This window comes from Schistocerca cancellata, chromosome 1, assembly GCF_023864275.1.
Source record: "Schistocerca cancellata isolate TAMUIC-IGC-003103 chromosome 1, iqSchCanc2.1, whole genome shotgun sequence".
NCBI classification, from domain to species: domain Eukaryota; kingdom Metazoa; phylum Arthropoda; class Insecta; order Orthoptera; family Acrididae; genus Schistocerca; species Schistocerca cancellata.
In genome coordinates, this window is record NC_064626.1 from 921907500 (window position 1) to 921924755 (window position 17256).

Genomic DNA, 17256 nt, shown 5'->3' on the forward strand with positions numbered 1-17256 from the left:
TACATGAGTGTTCCACATCCTTGAAGGATCTTCTTCATGATAGCATTTACAGAACACAAGGTGATAATGAACAGATGAATGAATATCTCCTGCTCCTTTTTGTGCACCAAGCATATATTGATATAGGAATCTTAGGAGACTGAATTTGCCAACAGGAACATTCTCCAGTGACTTCATAAGACACAATCATTCTTGAAACTTCCTACCATAGTAGGCAGAATGAGACTCAAATTTGGGGCTTCTGCCTTTCCCAGACAGGTGTTCTACTGACTGAGCTACCTAAGCACAACTTGACAACCCAGCCTCACAGCTTTACTTCCACCAGTACCTCATCTCCCACCTTCCAAACTTCACAGAAGTTCTCCTGGAGAACTTGCAAGACTAGCACTCCTGGGGAAAGGATACTGCAAAGACATGGCTTACCCACAGCGGATACTGCAAAGACATGGCTTACCCACAGCCTGGAGGATGTTTCCAGAATGAAATTTTCATTTTGCAGTGGAGTGTGTACTGATATGAAACTTCCTGGCAGATTAAAGCTATGTTTCAGACTGAAATGCGGCCTCAGGACCTTTGCCTTTGACAGGCAAGTGCTCTACTCATTGATATATCCAGTCACTCCTCACAACCCATCCTCAAAGGTTTACTTTCACCAGTACCTCATCTCCTACCCTTTAAACATCACAGTTCTCATGCTGAACTTGCTATACTAGCACTCCTGGAAGAGGAGAACTTCTGTGAAGGTTGGAAGGTAGGAGATGAGATAATGATGGAAGTAAAGCTGCAAGGACAGGTTGTGAGCATGCTTGATTAGCTCAGGATGTACATCACTTGCCCACAAAAGGCAAAGGGGAGTTCGAGTCTCGGTCCAGCACACAGTTTTAATCTGCCAGTAAGTTTCATATCAGTGCACACTTTGCTGCAGAGTGTAAATTTCACTCTGCGTACTTATTCTTACTTGTAGAAGAAACTTCAAAACAGGTATAATCATAAAGACAAGATGACAAAACCTTGTAAAGTAATAACTAAATCATTCTTATCTCAGTTGCACTATTTATGTCTATAGACTAACAAACCTTTGCAATTTCACTCATGAACTCAAGATAGTTTATAAATCTCAGAAGAACAAATATTGTGTCACATGAAATATAAAAGTGAACTTAGCTCTTTTTGATGCTTGAAAACGTTTGTGACAACTTCTTATAACAGCAATAGTGAAACAACACAGATTATTCTTATGGAGATATATTATCAATCTCTTCATATTTAAGATAAAGAAAAAAATGAACAAGAATGAACTTGTGGAACCAATCATACCATAATACTTTCAAATTACATAAACATTGTTGTCCCCCTTCTGATTCTTCTTTCCTAGTATATCATTTTGAGGTATATAACAAAAAATGTGACTATTAAAATGCAAAGCAGCTAATATAAATAACCATGCAGAATTAATAACGTCACTAGCATTAAATAAATGTAATACAAGATTGACATTACTTTTTTTCATCCACCATATACTCACCACACCATACTGATCATCAAAAGGGTGACAGAAAACTCCAGCATCTTCATCATGTCTACAGTTGCTGTTTCCCCAAGAAAAATGAAAGCACTCATTGATTGACTTTTCTTTTCCTGTGCAATGAAGCTGATCAAGCCAGATTTGTCCTTGACCTGGACCATAAGCTGCATTCTTCTTTGGTTCAGCTACTCCATTAAACCCTAACATGCGGCACATCACTTCAGCTTCGTTTTCCCCAAAGTCATCATCACACACTGTCCCCCACAAACCATGGTATCGCACTTCTATACGACCTTCTCTTGAGCTGTTACCACCTGAAAGCCGTATTTCAATAGGTGCCTAATGTTTGGAAAAGAGAAATGAAATGCAGGCATTAATTACCAGTTGTAATACACACATCAAAAAAAAGTTTTGCATCACCTCAGTTCCAAGAGTTCCAGAACCTATACAGAAAATTGGAATAGAGACCAACATAAACATCATTCCCGCCCTTTTTATTGCTCATAAAAACCACACATTGCATGTTGTACTACCATACAGCAAGACCTTCAAAGGTGGTGGTCCAGCTGGCTGTACACACCAGTACCTCTAATACCCAGTAGCACGTCCTCTTTGCATTGATGCATACCTGTATTCATTGTGACATACTATTCACAAGTTCATCAAGGCACTGTGGGTCCAGATTGTCCCATTCCTCTATGGTGATTTGGTACAGATGCCTCAGATAGGTTAGTGGGTCATGTCATTCATAACATCATCCATAAACAGCCCTTTTCAATCTATCCCAGGCATGTTCGATAGGGTTCATGTCTGGAGAACATACTGGCCACTCTAGTTGAGCGATGTCATTATCCTGAAGGAAGTCATTCACAAGATGTGCACGATGTGGGTGCGAATAGTCGTCCATGAAGATGAATGCTTCGCCAATATGCTGTCGATATGGTTGCACTATCAGTCGGAGGATGGCATTCATGTATCATACAGCCATTACAGCACCTTCCATGACCACCAGTGGCGTACGTTGGCCCCACATAATCCAACCCCAGAACAGCAGGGAACCTCCACTATGCTGCACTCACTGGGCAGTGTGTCTAAGGCGTTCAGCCTGACCGGGTTGCGTCCAAACACATCTCTGACCATTGTCTGGTTGAAGGCATATGTGACACTCATCGGTGAAGAGAATGTTATGCCAATCCTGAGTGGTCCATTTGGCATGTTGTTGGGCCCATCTATACCTCGCTGCATGGTGTCATGATTGGAAAGATGGACCTTGCCACGGACGTCGGTAACGGAGTTGCGCATCATGCAGCCTACTGCGCACAGTTTGAGTCATAACAAAACGTCCTGTGGCTGCACAAAAAGCATTATTCAACATGGTGGCATTTCTGTCAGGATTCCTCCAAGCCATAATCGTAGGTAGCAGTCATCCACTGGAGTTGTAGCCCTTGGGCAGCCTGAGCGAGGCATGTCATCGACAGTTCCTGTCTCTCTGTATCTCCTCCATGTCTGAACAACAACACTTTGGTTCACTCCGAGACACCTGGATACTTCCCTTTTTGAGAGCCCTTCCTGGCACAAAGTAACAATACAGATGTGATTGAACCATGGTGTTGACCGTCTAGGCATGGTTGAACTACAGGCAACACGAGCCGTGTACCTCCTTTCTGGTGGAATAGTTGGAACTGATTGGCTGTTGGACCCCCTCCGTCTAATAGGCGCTGCTCATGCATGGTTGTTTACATTTTTTGGAGGGTTTAGTGACATCTCTTAACAGTCAAAGGGACTGTGTCTGTGATACAATATCCACAGTCAACGTCTATCTTCAGGAGTTCTGAGAACCGGGATGATGCAAAACTTTTTTTTATGTGTGTACAATAGATATGCTTATAACGATAAAAACAATAATGAAGAATGAGGATTATCTGGGGATGTGTACATTCAAGGACTGAACACAAATTAAATTGTGACATGAATCAAATAAAGATAAAATAATCAAAATATCATACATAAGAAATGTTAGGTAACAGTCTTTATCAGAAGTGCACAGTTAATGAATGCATTAAGTTACAAGAACTATGTTATGATATGAAGGAGCTAACTACACAGACCATGTCTGTGCCTGAAACACTGATGCATTAAATGTGAAATTATGTCCTTAAGTTATGAAGACAGAACTAAACCGGACATTAACTCTATGTTTGCAGATGTGGAATAGACTGTTTGGAACTACAGTGATTGGAACTACAGTGATCATTGACTGTGCATCATTCTGAGACAATGTCAGATTTTACCAAAACTGTGCGAAAATTAGTGTCAGTAAAGTTTAGACAGAAGTAAGATATTGGAATGTGAGTGTGAGAATTCAGTGAGATACTCTAAAATAAATGTACACACTGTTCACAAATTAGGCCTTAGATCATTCCAACAAGCAGACTACTATCTACAAGGCAGTGTGAGGAAAGATCTATGATCATGGGACATGTAATTAGCATGACACCAGTTCCTCCCACCATTATTGCCAGTAGATGAATCCTGATGGTGCTGCTACCTCCTTATTCAAGCAGCTCCTAATTTGACCTTATGAAGCTGAGTGGACCCTGTTCCAGACCCCCCTATCTCAGAAAAAAATCTGATGAGGCAGTGGGAATCAAATTCAAATGGAAGGAAACAATGATAACCATTTGACTACAAAGGCAGTAGTGAGATAACTGTGGGAATCTTTGCTAAAAGTTATTCAACATTTGTGCACACTTGCAAATAATATCAAATAATTATACAAAGCTGTTTCTATAGACTGGATATTTGTCCAGACATTTGTTTTCTCAGCATACAAAAACATTTTTCAGCATTAAGAAAGTCTATACTGTTACATAGTTGCAGCATGGCAGCTTACTAAATTCCCTTAAAAACTCTCATCACCTAACCGAATCATTATGTTCAATGGCTTTCCAGGTCTTACAAGAATAATAGATGAAAACTCCAGAATGGTCACAATACATGAGTCTATATTTTCTGTTTCATTGTGTGATTTATTTCCATTTCCTTTTTTAGCAGTGCTGTAATGTTTCTTCATTACCATATAACAGCAAGGGTATAACAGTTAGTGCTCTCTTAAAAGTTTTGCATCTTAAGTCACTTCTGTATTTATCACAAGTACTTCTATATGAAACTTCCTGGCAGATTAAAACTGTGTGCCCGACCGAGACTCGAACTCGGGACCTTTGCCTTTCGCGGGCAAGTGCTCTACCTTCTATATGAATTCAAATTTTACAATACTGTTCACAGTAAGCATTAATATATTTATTACATTAGCTGATTAATTTCACAGTTCCTGAGACATTCCACAAACCATTTGTACAATACACTGAATTGAATAAGTTTGTTAACAGACTTTTAACATAATCACTATTGGTATTGTTATTATAATTATTAATATTATTATTATTACCACGATATTTTAATGAAAAAAATGAAAAACAGAGAATGTTTATAGGCTGTGAACTACCTATTTATAACAGTGATCATTCACTGGTGCTGAAATAGGGTTCCACTAATAATCTTGGCTTAAAGAAGAGTGTAATAAAAACACAAGGCTGTTTGGCAATTACGATTGGTAAATATTTGACCAACCACTGTCACTTATTCACAATAGATCAACAAAGAAATATAATTGATATTTCTTTGTTGATCAATTGTGAATAAGTGACAGTGGTTGGTCAAATATTTACCAATCATAATTGCCAAACAGCCTTGCATTTTGAAGATTATTTCATTTAGACAGCCAGTTCTGGCATCTCAATAATGCCTTCTTCAGGCTCCTGCATATTAAAAATGAGTATATACTTAATGTACATCACAGTACACTACAGCTGACTTTGCAGAAAATGAAGTGTAATAATAAAAGACCTTTAAACCCACAAAATACAATTTGCAGTGTTAAGAAAAGTACTAGTACACATGCAGCATAACAAAACAGAATACATCCGAGTAATAGTTAGCACCAAACTATTTTGATGTCACAGAGTTTATAACAGATCACACCATTTTTTAATATAAAAAACCTAATTTTTATAGACGAGAAACATACTATTTCTTAGGGAGACCTGACCTCATTCAAAGCAAAACATTGCAAAGCAACCTACAAAGTACACAATAGTGGACGTATCTATCACCTAAGTATTATCACTACTGATAATATATCAAAATTAGTTGTCACAACATCAAAAACTCAACCAGAGCAAACCAAATGGCCAGAAATATGTTAAGTGAATAACAGTATGCCAAGAACATGTGAGGAATACTCATAAGATATCTAGAGGGCATATGTTATATAATAACAAATAAAAAGACATGACTTGGTGTCACTTACGTATTCGAATTAATAATTGGGCAAATACCAGAGTGGAAAAATCAAGAATCTCAAATCCAAACTAACTAGGAGAAGTTCTTCCAAATCTCAGATGACAATGTAATTGCTGTTTCCCTAGGAATATAAAGTATCATACTATCAATCTATCTATAAAACGATGAACCCATCCAAATAGGGACTGGCAGATAGCAAGCTGTGTCACAACAGATAGTGTGAAGATGGAACAAGCTAGAAGTAAGGTAAGGGTGCAAAGACCAACAAGACACCAAAGTATAAGCCCACTATTAAGGAATGTATTTGCACAAAAAGAGGCAACAATTGGGAGTGAAAAAGGAGTTGTTTAATTAAAGACTCAACTGCAACTGCAGAGAGCCCCAGTAGGCACAAAAATTGAAATTAAGGTGACATTGCAATTTCATATTAGCTCTAACAATTTTTCATGACTTCATTGCAATACGCATAATAAATGTTTACTGAAAGAATGAAAAGAACATGTTCACCAAATTTAAGTAGCCTATTTAATAAGTATTCACTGAACATTGACTCATCTGTGAGCATTAACTGAAATATGAAGCTAAGGCAGCATAAAAAGGAGGTGGTTGAAAAGAGAGTATCACTTAAATTAATCAAGAGGGATAGAGGCCTTTGTGCAATTAAATATGGATTCCGGCAACCAATTTGCTTTGATCTCTGCAGAAAGCATAATGATTTGATATCCCCAGATCACTGTTATAAATGGATAGCACACAGCCTACAAAAGTTCTCTGTTGCTATTTTTTAAATTTATTTAATTAAAACATAATAATAATAATAACATAAATAATAACATTCCAGTTCAACTTGGTTGAAAGGGTCATGTGCCAAGAAGAGAGAACTCTACTCAAAGACTAAAGCAAAAATAATCTAGAAAATATTAGACATGTCTCTCTGTGAGGTGATATATGATACACAATGTAACTCATGATATGATGCAGAAGCAACCATGAACTGGTGGGGTGCATAGCAAAAGAGTTATGACAACTTAATTGGTTCACACAGGGACAACAGGGATACAACACCAATACATATTTCTATCATGTCATCCAGCACAACAGGGATGCCGGATGCTCTATCATATGATACAAATTTTGAGTCATCAGAAGTGCCTCAAAAGATTGTTTTATGTAAATGAAGCAAAGTTATACCCATGTCTCTACATAGTTTCTCAGTAAAGTTTTTTCTTCAGTTAAAAAACTATGGTCTTTATATTTGCATGTGTTCTCTGTTATGCATGCTTTCTTATTTGATTTTACGGAAACTAGCTGGTAAATAAATTGATTTTTTCACATCTTTTAGTCCCACATCATAGTTTGATAATGAACTGGCTTTCTTTTCACTATTGCCCATAGTTAATTGTTATACTTCAGTATTAAGTACTCTAAAGAGTATATTTTGAGAAGTTTTCTGTGAAGAATATTGTCACTGTCTAGTTTGCATGGTGGGTTTAAGGTGATACACTGTGCATATGAAATATAACTAATATATTGAAATTGTTTCTAAAATTAAAAGGAGAGCAATACCTCTTTCATTTCTCAAGAAAATATACAAGATATGTTGGACGTTATTCAAGAGGAGTTGGCAGCTAAGCACCGCACGTGAGGCTATTGCCACCTACTATTTGGAGCTGCCTCGTGTTTCTCTTTTTTGTATGTTTGTGGATACAAGTCAAAGTTGGTTATAAAAAAACTTACTGAAATGAAAAGACAACCAGCATTCATCAGCTGCTGATGCTGAACTGGATGCTTTTTCAGTTGTTGCTCCCTTCACTGATTTCAGGAAAGTTTGTAAAAGTCATAAAAGAGATCAGAAAGACAAATTTATGTTGCTTCTGGATGAACAACTGGACAAAGCCAAGAAGGACACATTAGGATTTTATTTAACAACATGAGAGTCTTCCATTTCTTCAAACACACTGCCTACCCCTATGCACAGCTCACCACCGATGACAGAGCTCACTTAAAACCCAGCGTTTCTTCTGAATACTCCTAAAGCTAAACCATATACTACTTCGCAAAACTGAACAGTTGAAGAAATACTATCCTAACCTTATTAATTTGTAACACGCTGACTATTCAAGCATGAAAAAAAAATCAATGAGAACTCCAGATATGGGGAGGAAGATGGTGTCATAAGAAGCTTCTGATAAATGAATGGTTGGGGGGAGGGGAGGGGGGGGGGAATACTTCAATAATGACTTTTCTTTCTTGTCAGATGAGGTATACTAGTAATAAACAGTAGTTTAACCACAGTTTTTAAACATTGATAGTTTATATGTAAATATTAAGTATTTTAAAATTTGTGATTTATAAAACTCAACAAAATTAAATTTCAATACCATGTTAAAAATATGGGATTTCCTGAGATTTTATGAAAGTACTAAAATTACCTGAGATTTCCCTGATTTTTTCAGGTAAAATGTAATTCCCTGAGAATTCCAGGTCCTCCAGAATAATCACTACACTGTGAATATATTATTTAATTTTGTACCAAAATAAATAAAGTAACATAACAGATGGTCTTATAAATAATAAACTTTTTTAACATTATTTAGAAACTTTAATCAATGTACCTTACCTTACTGTAATGAGCAGTTCCTAAGCAGGAGAAATAGATAGTTAAAAATTTGTGTCCTGCTTTGTCAGAGCAGCTAATATTAGTTGAGCAAAAAGTGGAAACTGTCTGGACTTTCTACAGAAATCATGTAATTTGTGTTTGTGCTGGGAGACCTCATGAGAAACACAGCCAAAGTATCAACAATGTAGGAAAAGATAGATTGTTACTTACCATAAAGACGACACATTAAGTTGCAGACCAGTACAATTAAAAGATGCTTACACATAAGCTGTCAGCCACAGCCTTCATCAGAACAAGAAAGAGAAACACACACCATTCATTCACACAAGGAAGCATACCTCACCTCACAAAAACATGACTGCCAACTCCAGTAGCTCAGACCAGAATTCTGACCCGAGCCACTGGAGTTGGTGCTCAAGCATGCTTACCAAGGTTTGCTTCCTTGGTGAATGAATGGTGTGTGCTTCTCTTGCTCTTCCTCATTCTGACAAATGTTGTGGCTGAAAGCTTATGTGTAAGTGTCTTTTAATAATGCCAGTCTGCAACTTAACATGTCATTTTTACAGTAAGTAACAATCTATCTTTTCCTACATTGTTGATATTCCAACCTGGAGTTTCCATTGTTTGATAAAGCTGATATTTTTGATATTTATGGCAATATAAGGGACATTCAGTGCTTCCTTTTCTTTTTCAGATTTTTGTACTTTAAATGATGATAAACTGCTATAAAGTCTTCTTTAGAAGAGCTCATGATTGCCACTGAAACTGAAACAGAAAAGTGACTTGTGCTGTCTTGTTACTTGTCATATCGTGACATGCATACTGTTTTGTTCCAGTGGGAACATGAGTATTACACTGATAAGCATCATGTCACGTGATCTATGTTGCAATGTGTCGTATCACGTATCTTTTACCTCAGTGAGAACCCCACCTTAAAAAAAAGGAAAACCTTTATCACAAATGAAATTTAGCATAGTACTGTGGTGCAGATAATAACAGTACCAGTACCTTCAGCCCAAAATTCAGTGAAATTTTTTAAAGAAATTAACATGATAAAAGTAGGCCAGTGCTTACCTATAGGAAGTGGAGTCACAAATACTACTGACAGACACATTTTAAAGTAGCAGGGTTTCATTCAAAAGCTAGGTAAAATTTCTCTACTCTTAATTTTGCATATTGGTAGTTATGGTACCTAGAATTTTGACTCCTAAGGGTAAGTATTGGTCAGCTATTCTAGCTGTAAAGAATTTTTCTTGATATAAGTTAGTTTACAGAAAAATGAAAGACTGATTTCATATCTAGTTTGGGTATCAGTCAAGTAACAAATCATTTACAAAAACTATAACAAAGAGATTAACTATGTGCCCACACTATACCTAACAGTTTCTTAAAAGATTTTCGAAAAATTGGACTATAACAGAAGACAGGCCCTTTTTCTAACACTAACTTGTAAACAATCTCTTAGTTCTAACAGGAGACAATTTTTCACTTACCTGCTTAATACCACTATTATGTATTATCTGTTTGTAATTTAGGAACAATTGTTGTTGTGGTCTTCAGTCCGAAGAATGGTTTGATGCAGTGTTACTCTATCCTGTGCAAGCCTTTTCATCCCCTAGTACCTACTGCAACCTACATCCTTCTGAATCTGCTTAGTGTATTCATCTCTTGGTCTCCCTCTATGATTTTCACCCTCCACACTGCCCTTCAATACTAAATTGGTGATCCCTTGATGCCTCAGAATATGTCCTACCAACCGATCCCTTCTTCTAGTCAAGTTGTGCCAGTGTCCCTCAGAGACTGACTAATGGTCTGTGTTACCTGTTAGACTGCACTGATGGAAGTGAGTCTTAAGAAAAACCTACAGCAGCTCACTCGCTGTCCTTGTATACCATCCAACCTTCTTCCTTGGAGTACCTCTTGGATTAGTTGGTATTCTGGTGATAATTTTATGAAGTCTGGTGCAACTAATTGTGCCTTTCACTTCATCACAGAGTACCTTCCATGATGATAACCTTGCTTGCCTCCTGATATTTTTCCCACTATACTTTTTCCTTCTCAAAGAGAGCCATGTGAACAAGCTCCATCTGCTGTGAAGTGATATTGCCCAGTGGATGTCTCTGCCATTTGAAAACTGAGGTTGCAGTACTACAGGTCTGTTTCCCGACTTCCTGCCTTGACCTCTTCTGCTGAGAACTGGGAGTATTAGACTCCTCATTTTCTCTCTCATTTCCTGTCTTAGATGTAGAAGCAGACTGATTACTCTCTTCAGTCTGAAACAGGTGGGCGGTGTTTTTTTTTTTTAAAAAAAAATAGTCTTGGGTTCAAGAAGACGTTTAGTTCCCTCTATTTATGTTTAAGAAGCCATTCCTTACCTTTGTTTTATTTTTATGCTTTGAGAAGTTCTCTCCTATGAGCCTCAGACAAGGATTTGATCTAGAGGTAGTCCAACTTCTCAGTAACAGTTTCCACTTCTAGGACTGGTCTGTCACCTAATTCAACTGTGGAAGCAACTTTCATCAGTCTCAGCCCTGATGCAAAGATGTTTGAGGTCTCATCAAGTTCCTCAGTTTTCGTTTTGTTTTTGGTGTTCTCCATTTTGTTCCCACAAGAATTGTGGATGTATTCAGTCAACACCATATAACTCCATGTGATGCAAAGCTAGTTACTCAGGGAAGTCACTGAGGCTCTGTTACTGACACATCTTCTCATGTGTCAAATACCCCTCAGCACAGATCACATCCCATCTTGGGTAGGGCATCGGGCATACTGGGGGAGGATGATGGGGGTAGATATAGGAGAGATAGGGTGTTGTGGGGCACTCCTGTTCTGGTTCATCTATTGAGACCTGTCTGGTATGGGAGGCCCTGCCAGTAACTGCACTACAGTTGGCATAGCCTTCAGTTTCACGCGAACACACAAGCCTCTGTGCTTGCATAGTATGTACCTCAACAAAGGAGTTACTGGATATTAGATCTACACATTGCAATGACACTATCAGCAATATATTCACAGATTTATTATTATTATTATTAACATAATTTTTTTGTCGGAAAGATGTACTATTTTGTGGTTCTCGTCAGGACACACAGGCAGCAGTTGGACTGAAGAAAGTTTTCCCAACAAGGATATTAGGTTAAAGATACTGTACCACCAAGGACAACCACAACCAGATACTGCTATCCTCTAGATACATATTTCTTAGGGAGCACAAATTATATAACTGAAATTTTATTTATTGCAAAACATAATGCAAGTCATGTTCCATGACTGATATTGCTGAAAGCTGTCCTGCATTCCTTGTGGGATAGTGATTAGCATCTTTGCCTGGCATAATGTGGGTCACAAGTTCAAACCCATCACCAGAAAATACTTGTTATCTAGTATTCATCATTTATGGAAGGTTCTCAAAATGTATTATGTTTCTGATATTTGCGTATTATGGTGACACTGTTTGGTGGAGATGCTGGGTACTTCAAAATATCTGTATCACTGGCAATCTAAAAGCAGTAAATCATTCCCGTGGCCTGTATGTTCTGGAGGCCAATGGATTCCAAGCCAGCAGTAAGTTGGCTACACCTAAGGAATGATCAGGGTCTCCCAGAGATATTTTTCCTAATGGCTGAAATGATTCTACCTAGTTGCCAGATACAATATATGGAATTGCATGATGCATTTGGTGAATGTGTGCTTTTACTTGGATGGCACGGTCCAGTAGTTGCTCAAGAACAATAAAAGAAGCTCAGTAGCTGGGACAAATTCCAGGCCAAATTTAAGAAAACATTTGGTGAAAACATTTGTTGACGATCTGCAGCAAGTCCACTTAGCAGAAGTATAACTGAAAAACAAGGCCAAATGTCATAGGGAAATGATGCAGTCATGGATGTTTTGGCCCTACACAACAATGTTAATGCAGGTATGACAGAAATTGACAAAATCTCGCATTTGATGAAGGGAGTCATAGAAGACATATACCAAGCTTGTTTGGTAAAGGATATCACAACAACAGAAGAACTCATCTAGTGGTGCCAGCATATCGAGGAAATGCAACAGAAAAAGAGTCACATGAATAGGTATGACACACTCCCAAGTTTGTCTACAACCTTGCCTCCATCATGTGCCAGGTACTGAGAGAAGAGATACAGCATTTTATGGCAACCAGAACTTTCAAACCAGGTGAGCAAGAGATAGCAGGCATGAATATTCATTCGGTATATTAGGATGTAATAGACAATGTTGAAAAAGAGGTTTGTTGATCTTTAGCAACAATTTCTGCCACCAGTTGAACATGCCACAAATAATGGACTTGACCAACATAGACTTATGCCACAGTCATCAAACAACAATCCAACACTTGACCAATGCAGGTACAGTGAACTCCTCAGTCAAGTATAACACCCATAATTGACATTTGGAGTATCGAGGATAAGATGCCAGCGAGCACCCTGGAATGTTGTATGTTACTGCAGAGAATGAAGGTGAGTTTTTCACAATTATGTGCTGTGAGATGCCATATATCACTACAACTGAGGAGCATTTTTTCAAAACTTGATGTAAGCAAAAAATTTCAAAATTGAGTTAGGTGTGGTAATGGCATAATGCTGACCTTTTACATCAACCCCTGAACCAAGTTTTAGCAAAAGTTGACTACTGCCATGTATGTCAATACTCCAAATCACAACGTTTAAGCAAAACACAATATATGCACTTTTACAGGAACAGCAAATGTCGACAGATGCATCTTGGCTCTCTTTCTGTAGCAGGCAGTCAACAATAATGGAGTTTACTGGTTGCTTTAAGTGATGTTATTAATTGCTTTAACAATATTTACTACTGGGAATGGTGTTGCAACCAGACTTCATTGTCATTGGAACACCTGTAGCTTACTTTTAGACAAATATTTACTTGACGCTCACATGCACATCTACAAGGAAGTATTGCAAGTGAAAGCAGTATGGATGATGAAGCTTGTGATTCTGAAAATGGTATACAGGTCAAAGGATGTTCCGACGAGAGAAAATTTGCATTCAAGAAGAGCTTACATCAACCTGAAATGCAAAGCAAAAAGTGTAGAAAGGAACCTATTAAATGCAAATCAAGGTTGACAAGACTGACCAGGGAAAGACTACCGTATTTACTCGCATCTAAGCCGCACTCGACTCTAAGCCGCACCTGAAAAATGAGACTCGAAATAAAGGAAAAAAAAAAAAATTCCCGAATCTAAGCCGCACCTGTAATTTTAGACTCGAAATTCAAGGGGAAAGAAAAGTTTTAGGCCGCACCTCCAAATCAAAACAAAGTTGGTCCATTGTAATATGAGACACAATTTAGGTCGAATGAATGACGATACAGCTACATTAGTTTGGTTCGAGTCGTAAGCTTAGCAGTTAAGCTTTACCAGGTAGCCATTACTATGCGGCAGGCGCTCCGTCCGTATTTATACGGGAACCCTTCCTTTTTCACGTGCTTCGTCTGGTTTGAATGGATTGCTTAGTTTGATTCGATCTGATAATTGCCGTTTTCTTTGTTATAGGTGTTTACGTCACTCTTAAGCTGAAAAGGCATTACTGTACTGTGTCATGCATTGTTTGTCGCATTCTGATAGTGCGTGTTTACGGCCTGTCGCAGCTCGCGACATGGCTTGCTTTTGTGCGCGTTACTGCCGCTTACAAAAAAGAAAAAAAAAAAGTGGAATCGTCTCATCAGCGAAACAATGGCAAGAGACTGCTATTTGTTGTTACTTACACTGCTGCTTTCTTTGATAATGATCAACAAGAACCAAATAATAGACTGCGTATGATAGAACATATTCTAAACGAGAGTTAGGTGAAAATTTTTCTCCGTTTTAAAATCTTTGCGGCCGCTTCTTTAGTACATCAAATTCTGCAAAGAAATTAGTCATCTTAGGTTTAAAAATCTAGTCAGTTGCCGTGCTTCATTTCTGACTGTATCACTATTAGGCATAAGAATAATACGAATATAAACATGACATGATGTGTATATTCTTCCGCGTTTGCTGTTGTCTCACTCTATTTTCGTAGTTTATTAGGCGGACAGAATTTAAATGAGATAGCAGCAAACATGAAAAATACGTGGCAAAATGTTTATATTCTTATTATTCTTATGATTCACATTTCATCAGGTTCCTATTAGCAACCATCTCTTCTCACAGGTAGGAAAAAATTGAGAACATAGTTGGCCGTATTGACAAACATCCCAAACAGTCTTGCCAGTCGGATTTTCGTAGTACATTGAAATTCTGCTACATTCGAAGATGAACAATACGGAATTTGTATTTACTTCGTTGGATAATGTATGAAAATGCAGTGGTCGAAACTCGGGGCGGAGAAAAAAAGCTCGTCTTGCACCCTTCTCTCTCTCTCTCTCTCTCTCTCTCTTTTTTTTTATTTTTTTCTTATTTTTTATTTTTTTTTTTTGCTGGCGCAGGGGTTTTGGCGCCAGTGTTCATCTTTGTGCCTACAAAGCTTGCCTGTGTATCGCTACATATATTCGACGGCAGAAGTTAGTTGTGGCGGCACCTAGCAACATTTTTCAGAACTTGCACTTGCTTTGCACTCGATTCTAAGCCGCAGCCGGTTTTTTGGATTACAAAAACCGAAAAAAAGTGCGGCTTAGATTCGAGTAAATATGGTAAGACTGTCTTCATGATGGCTGATGGCATCTATTAATTCGATGTTATGCTATTTGAACCATATGATGCTCCCACCTCCTTTAAGCATATGATGGATACCTGCTCCAATACTTGATGTGGGCGATGTTCCATTGCTATCTGGAGGGCACTGTCACTTTTTGCAGAGACATCTGAAGAATGTACTCTGCATGATAACCATGCTGAATTATTTTTAGAGTGAAGAACTCCACCTGAAACTGAGAGAGTGCATCTTCATTGACTAAGAAATGAAAATCTTGGGGCACCTACTGAATGACAGTGGAGTCCACCCTGATCCAGGGACAATAAGAGCAGTCATAACTTTTTGGAATTCTCAGTACATTTGTGATAAGTTTTCTCAGAATGTGCTTGTACTACCAGAAATTCATAAAGAACTTGTGTACCAAGGCATGCTCCTAGTATGAACTACTACAGCAGGATATCAAGTATTCATAGAATTATGTGTAAGGAAGATTTTTCCTTGTCCTTAAAGCAGTGTTAACACGTTCTCCACTCCTAGCATTGCATGACAAGGATGCCAAAACAGAACAGGGTGTACACACTGACAAGAAGAAAAAATCCTGAATTCTTCCCGGATTTCTTGGTTAAAAATATACTTTTTCTCGGATGAAAGTACTCTTTTTCCCTGGTGAAAATTCGCTTTTTCCCAGGTAAAAGTACATTTTTTCTGAGTTGAATGACAACATACTTTCTATACGAAGACAGTAGCTTGTTCTCGAAAGAACAGTTACTGTTGATGACCGTGCAGCTTTTCCCTGGAATAAATGATGACTAACTCACAACCTCAGCTGCCGACAGGTGTTGTTGATATACCTCAATGTGGACAGCTGAAAATGTGTGCCCCGACCGGGACTCGAACCCGGGATCTCCTGCTTACATGGCAGACACTCTATCCATCTGAGCCACCGAGGACACAGATGAATAGTGCGACTGCAGGGACTTATCCCTTGCACGCTTCCCGTGAGACTCACATTCCCAACTGTCCACAATTCTATATATGTATTGTACCTTATAGACATTTGCCCACCCACTCATTACTCGTGCATGCTTTGGCGATTCCTGTAAGAGTTTGGGCAACCTGTGCGCATTCACACAGATGAAGGTCAATGGTTGGGTAGCCTTTAACTATATATACGAAGACAGTAGCTTGTTCTCGAAAGAACAGTTACTGTTGATGACCGTGCAGCTTTTCCCTGGAATAAATGATGACTAACTGACAACCTCAGCTGCCGACAGGTGTTGTTGATATACCTCGATGTGGACAGCTGAAAATGTATGCCCTGACCGGGGCTCGAACCCGGGATCTCCTGCTTACATGGCAGATGCTCTATCACGAGTAATGAGTGGGTGGGCAAATGTCTACAAGGTACAATACATATATAGAATTGTGGACAGTTGGGAATGTGAGTCTCACGGGAAGTGTGCAAGGGATAAGTCCCTGCAGTCGCGCTATTCATTTGTGTCCTCGGTGGCTCTGGAGATGGGAACTTGCCCTTCAATATATTCTCTCTTCCCGTTACCCACCAGGCCTCAAGCTCCACTAATTTCAAGTTGCCGCCCCTCGTACATCACCTGTCATTCAACAACATCTTTGCCTCTGTCCTTCTGCCTCGACTGACATCTCTGCCCAACCTCTTTGAATTTACATATGTCTGCCTGTGACTGTATATGTGCAGATGGATATGTGTGTGTGTGTGTGTGTGTGTGTGTGTGTGTGTGTGTGTGTGTGTGTGTGTGTGTGTGTACGAGTGTATACCTGTCCTTTTTTCCCCCTAAGGTAAGTCTTTCCACTCCCGGGATTGGAATGACTCCTTACCCTTTCCCTTAAAACCCACATCCTTTCGTCTTTCCCTCTCCTTCCCTTATAAAGCAACCTTGGTTTGTGAAAGCTTGGAATTTGTGTGTTTTTTATTGTGTCTATCTACCAGCGCTTTCTCGTTTGGTAAGTCACAGCATCTTTGTTTTTTATATATATTTTTCCCACATGGAATGTTTCCCTAATATATATATAGATATATATATATATATATATACCTTAAAAACAAGGATGATGTGACT

At 38.5% G+C, this 17256-nt stretch overlaps 1 protein-coding gene and 1 non-coding gene across 3 annotated transcripts in view; both read right to left on the reverse strand.

The window, feature by feature from the left end:
- The window catches only part of LOC126191321 (serine protease svh-1-like), a 457777-nt gene that overhangs the window by 110833 nt on the left and 329688 nt on the right, over nucleotides 1-17256 (reverse strand). The window contains exon 15 of one of the 2 annotated variants that reach the window (XM_049932154.1): nucleotides 1526-1864. The exons of the other annotated variant lie outside the window; for it this stretch is intronic. Coding sequence (XP_049788111.1) covers nucleotides 1526-1864 — 339 coding nt within the window. The remainder of the gene's footprint in view (nucleotides 1-1525; nucleotides 1865-17256) is intronic. 2 annotated transcript variants of the gene reach the window in all.
- On the reverse strand, nucleotides 16037-16110 carry Trnat-ugu (transfer RNA threonine (anticodon UGU)). Its single transcript has one exon. It is a non-coding gene; the product is annotated as a tRNA-Thr (tRNA).